Source organism: Nannospalax galili, unplaced genomic scaffold, assembly GCF_000622305.1.
Source record: "Nannospalax galili isolate Female #2095 unplaced genomic scaffold, S.galili_v1.0 scaffold209, whole genome shotgun sequence".
Classification (NCBI taxonomy): domain Eukaryota; kingdom Metazoa; phylum Chordata; class Mammalia; order Rodentia; family Spalacidae; genus Nannospalax; species Nannospalax galili.
This window is the reverse complement of record NW_008360319.1, coordinates 1,971,196-1,977,195: the sequence shown is the minus strand read 5'-3', so window position 1 is coordinate 1,977,195 and position 6,000 is coordinate 1,971,196. Positions and strand designations below refer to the sequence as shown.

The following is a 6,000-nucleotide window of genomic DNA, read 5'->3' as shown; positions in this document are numbered from 1 at the left end:
TCTAAACTGGTTGAAAAAAATGGTAATAAATGACTTGGAGAACGTACTTGACCATATTATTAATAGTTTAAATGCACAAAATAACATGGGAATTTGGGAATGCCATCAGTTTCTGTACTCTATAAAATTTTAGACTCTGCTTTAAAATTTGTAGCACTTTGTTGCACTCATGAACTCCCAATAATATGGTTTATCTACACGAGACCACACCAATCAACATTCCAGCATGGATGGAGTGAGGACACCAAGGACCCCACCCCTAGATGAAGAGCTACAGGCATCCAGTGGCTACTGAGGGAGTCAGAGTCACTTTTCTTCAAGCCCCCTGATGGATTGCCCATCCCCAGCAGTCAGTTCTCTCTCTCTCTCTCTCTCTCTCTCTCTCTCTCTCTCTCTCTCTCTCCCTCTGTCTAAAACAATAATTATAAAGGACATGAATCAGAGAGGAGGATGTGGGGGACAGGGAAGTCTCCTCACCACACAAGTGCATATGCAAATTCTACTAAGGAGTAGGGGCATATAAGCCACATGGCGGGGGAAGATCTGGGTCAGGATCTGCAAAATGTAAATATGATTCAGAATTATTTCAAAATGTTATTTGTGATTGGAACATCTTTTATGATCTAGACCATTCACCACACACAAACAAGGAATAAATGGGGCAGTGAGTCTGTGATGGGTTTTCAGCCTGGAATCCCCCAGCCACTGACATAATTCTGAACAACGTGTCAGTATAAACAATTTCCTGACAGCAGATTATCATTAATGAGTTTCAGAACCTACTTTAGCTAGAGCGATATATGGCAGCTGTATGAAAATGAAAAGCCAGTATAGAGCTGGCTTCTGAACAGCTTTGAAAGCATATCATCGAAAATGACGCAGCAACAGGCGGCGATGTGGGGAGGGAAAGACACAGAAAACATAATAATATAGGCAAAGCAAGGCAATTTCGAAAGTGGAAAATTGACTTCATTCAGCAAACATAAAAAAGGCTTTTTGAAAAGGTAAATCTGTGCTGGGGTGGTAACTGAACGGCGCAGTGTTTGCCTGCTCTGTGCAAGACCGTCACTTCAATCTCCAGCATCATCTGAAAAATGTCAAATGGGGATTGGTGAAACTGCTCAGCAAGTAAAGGCCTCTGCTGCCAAGCCTGATGGCTTGAGTTGGATTCCTGGGCCCCACATTGTGGAAAAACACAGCTGACTCCCTCAAGTTGTCCTCTGACACACACACACACACACACACACACACACACACAATAATAGATGATAGATAGATCAAAGATAGATAGATAGATAGATAGATAGATAGATAGATGATAGAGAGAGATGATAGACAGATAGATAGATAGATGACAGATAGACTCTAGAGGAGATAGATAGATAGATAGATAGATAGATAGATAGATAAATAGATGATAGAGAGAGATGATAGACAGATAGATAGATAGATGACAGATAGATGATAGATAGATAGATAGATAGATAGATAGATAGATAGATAGATAGATGATAGATAGATAATAGATGAATGATTAATGGACAGACAGATGGTTCGTTGGGTAAAGTGCTTGCTGCACAACCATGAAGACCTGTATTTGGATCCCCAGCACCCACATAAAAGCCAGGCATGGCAGTGCATGTCTGTGACCATAGCACTGCGAGGGCAGAGATAGGAAGATACTTAGTACTTGCTGACCAGCCAGTCTAGCAAAATCAGCAAGTTCCAAGTTCAGTGAGAGATCATCTCCAAAAATAAGGCGGAGGGCTGGTAAAACGGTTCAGCAAGTAAAAGTGCTTGCTGTGCAATCCTGATGACCTGAGTTTGATGCCCAGGACCCAAAGCAGAAGCAGAGAACTGACTCCTAAAAGTTGTCTTCTGAACTGTCCATGTACATGGTAACACAGGCACACGCCCCCCAAAATATAATAAATGAAAATAAAAACACAAGGAGGGAAGCACTTGAGGAAGACACCTAATGTGAATCTCTGGCCTCTAAATGCACATACAACATACAACCACACACACACACACACACACACACACATACATATACACACGAAGTAAGAAGGTAAATCTTCATTTCAACAAAAGAATAATTTGGATGCTCCTTCAGCCTCAGGGATGATGACATCTCAGAAAAGATTTCTGTATTTTTACCAGGGACAAGCCCAGCTGTATGCAAACATTTCTTGCTCATTCTTTACATGTACAAAAATCAGAAAGGGAAAACTGAGCTGATTTTGAAACAGACACTATTTGCCTCTCATCTTACTAAGACATTCACTTACTACAGAGTTTTACTTGTTTTTTCCCAGATAAAGATATAATTTGGGAAGTAAATTTGATGATATCAAGCAATTGTTAATTGCATCATTGATTAGTCTGATCAAGATATAAAGACAGGATCAACAGGATGGCCCATCAGGAGAGATGTTTACTACCAAGACTGATGACCTGAGTTTGATTCCCTCAGCCCCACATTGTGAAAAGGAAAGAACTGACTCCTGTAGGTTGTCCTCTGACTCTGACCTCTACACACGCACCATGGTTTACATGCACACACAAAACGAATTTTTAAAAAAAGTGAAGACAAACAGTAATTTCATTAGACAATGTTCAAATCTCCCCCTGTTAATGGGCAGCACTTTTTTTGTATGAATTCACTACAGGAAATGTTAATGATTCATAGAACTCTGTTGTCCTTATTTAATTTGCTGATATGTATAAATAGTGCAAAATTTTTAAGTGTCCTTTTAAAATAAACTCTTTATTGCACAAAGATTTTGAGACCCATTTATACATTCATTAAATATTAAAATCTGATCAAACACACTCCGTGTTTCGGTTACTTTTTGCTTTGTTTTAGACAATTACTTCACACAAATTCACATGACCTAAATTTCTTTCCTATTATGTACTTTCCGAAAGACAGGCTCAATATTTTGCAGAGTGTCTTGTGTCAGTGGCATCTTATATTTGGGCAGAAGTAGTTCTCCTGCCTCTCTTTCCAACACATGGGAAAGAATTCTATTTCCCAGCCTCCCTTGCACTAGCAGAAACACATGGCTAACTTCTAGTCAAGAGATTCTGGGTAAACATGTCACTTATGTCTTCTGATCTAGAGCACTGAACTTCTGGTTCAAGACCCTCCAGGTCTGCTTTCCCCATTGTGACCAGCCTGGGATGCCACTGAGGGAGGGTAGAGTCACTCGGTGCAACAGTGCGCCTTGGCATCTGTCGGGACAACATATGACTTAGAAACATTGATGGTAATCAGGCTCTGAGATTTAGGAGTTCTGTCATGTCACCTCACTCTAGCCCACTCTGTCTTGTACAGTCATATTAAGCTTGACTGAAAATCTGCATAACTTGAAAGCTGCTCTATCTGTAGATTTATCTGTCGGCTGGGACAGCAAATTCCAGGAATAAACAGTCTAATAGATCTAGAGAGTCAGCACCATTGTTTCCTGAACATTCCAAGAAAATACGAGTCAATGAACCACTTTCAAAAGGATCAAACACCCAAAATCCTACCTGAATCAAGATCCCCATCTCCATTTGCAGAGCCAATATGCTTTTCCGCTGATGAGGATGAAGGGTCCTGCATTTTGGAAACTGACAAACGGCTCTCCTTGGCAACAAGTGAGTGTCCTCTTCCCTTAATTCATCATGTAGGAAGTTATCTAAGAGCAATCAAAAACAAAAATCAGGGCCTTTTTATTAGATTCAGCATATTAACCCATTTCTAAGCTCTCCCAAGGTAACAGAATCCTAGCAGAATAGCTGCCAACTCATTAGAATATTTCAGGAGCAGGGTAATGTTGCCTGTGGAAAATACCAAGGATAAGGACTAATGGCACATCTCTACACAAGGTCAACACAAAGGCCACAGCACAACAAAACTAGCACTTTTTAGAGGTCATTAACATGATAACATGGACACATTTTTCACCAACAATTACAACCTATGTTTCAATTCATCATCGTTAACATCGGACAAGATGTTACCTCTCCCTTGATACTGTAAAGTTGCAAACCCACCTCAGCCTCAGCAACCCCCACACAGGAAGTTCTACTTTATCACAGTGATTTGGTACCAGAATCAGTTAGATCCCCACCTTGAAATGCTTTATTTTTTTTTTAAACAAATTAGAAATAGGTATGACTTTCCCTGTAAATCCTGCAATCTAGTTCACTGACAGTAGAGTCCACAGGATACCAGGCACAGTCATTTCTAAGGACAGCTATCCCAGCTCTGGTGGAGAGACATAGCCATGTAGCATTTTTAAATGATTCGTTCATTTGGGGTTAAGGATGTGGCGCTGTTGGGAGAATGCTTGCCTAGCATGCAGGAAGCTCTGCGTTTGAGCTCCAGTACCACATAGACCAGGCAAGAAGGTACACACAAGTAATCCCAGCATACCAAAGTGTGTGTAGGAGGATCAGAAGCTCAAGGTCATTCTTGGCTGCACAGTAAGTTCAAGGACAGCCAAGGATACATGAGACCCATTTCAAAAAAAATACATATATAAATAACTAAATATAATTATACGTAATAAATGTGGTATTTTTATGTCACATGTACATAAAAATGTAAGTCAACAAAAAGGACTAGGCTAGGTAAAGAAAAGGAAGAGTATGGTACATGTATACCTCATATCAATGGAACAGTACATAGTTCACATATTGCTAAGTTGTTGAGCACACTTCTTAGAGCATACACACACACACACACACACACACACACACACACACACACATCCCATGTATTCCTGTAGGTATTTAGTTTACTTTCCTGGAAAACATTTGGGTCTTCTGTCAGCTAAAGGAGCAGAGAATGTGAGTCCTTTGTTCAGTGGCCAGGAAAAAGATACAGACAGCTTCGGAAAGCCAGGAAGAGGCTGAATAGGCCAGGTACCCAGTGCTGGAATTGAATTATCCACTTGGTATATACAAAACACACCAAACTCTATAGAGAGAAGCCCGAGCTATTTCTCGATCTGAATACAAAGGAAGAAAATACCTGTTTCAGAACAGGGATTATAAAACTGCCTGGACTCGTTCATTAAACAGTAATCTAGACAATTGTATATGCAAAGATAAGTTCATGAATCAACAAGTAAGTGGCAATGAAAGATAAAGGCACCTCTACAGAACCAGGTAATCTTTCATTCGTTCAACATTCTCCTAGCATAGAGGCTTCTGCTCCTTTCTTTTTTTTTTTTGGCTTTCAGCTTTTTGAAACAGAGTCTCCCTGTGGCCCCAGCTGGCCTGGAACTCACTATGTAGCTCAGGCTGGCCTCCATTGCACAGAGATTCATCGCCTCTGCCTCCTAAGTACTAGGATTAAAGGTGTGTGCTACCACAACCAGTTTGATTTATTTCTTTTTATGTGTATGAGTGTTTTGCCTGCATGTAAGTACATCCGTGTCATTCAATGCCCATGGAGGACAGAAGACAGCATTGAATCCCAACTGGAGTTATGGATAGTTGTTAGCCACCATGTGGGTGCCAGAAACCAAACCCCAGTCATCTGCAAGAGCAGCCAGTATTCTTAACATTAAGCTAAGCCATCTCTCCAGCCCCAAGGTTTCTATTTTCTGACCAAAAAATAAAAAATAAAAAATTGAAAAATGAGGGTAAATTGTCCAAGAAGTAAGAGTGAACATCAGTGATGCAAAAAATAAATTAAATCAGTGGCTGAGGAGATGATTCAGTGCAAGACTGAGGACCAGAGTTTTGATCCCACAGATCCCATGTTAATGCTGGGTGGGTGTGGCATCAGAGACAGGGGATCCCCATGGCCAGCAAGATCAGCCATATTGGAGAGCTCTGGGGTTGACTGAAAGACCCTGCCTCAGTGAATAAAGTGAAAGAATGATGGAGGATGATTCCTGACATCAACCTTAGGCCTCCACATGCAGACATAGACCCATGCATAACACACATACACACACACACACACACACACGCGCACACACACACACACACACACAC

The 6,000-nt window shown here is 40.8% G+C and overlaps 1 protein-coding gene across 3 annotated transcripts in view; it reads right to left on the bottom strand.

Annotated features, from left to right (window-relative positions):
- Sfmbt2 (Scm like with four mbt domains 2) overlaps nucleotides 1-6,000 on the bottom strand; it is a 229,799-nt gene that overhangs the window by 199,607 nt on the left and 24,192 nt on the right. For all 3 annotated transcript variants that reach the window (XM_017796107.2, XM_029559693.1, XM_029559692.1), the window contains exon 2: nucleotides 3,538-3,686. In XM_017796107.2, coding sequence (XP_017651596.1) covers nucleotides 3,538-3,610 — 73 coding nt within the window. In that variant the 5' untranslated portion in view covers nucleotides 3,611-3,686. The remainder of the gene's footprint in view (nucleotides 1-3,537; nucleotides 3,687-6,000) is intronic.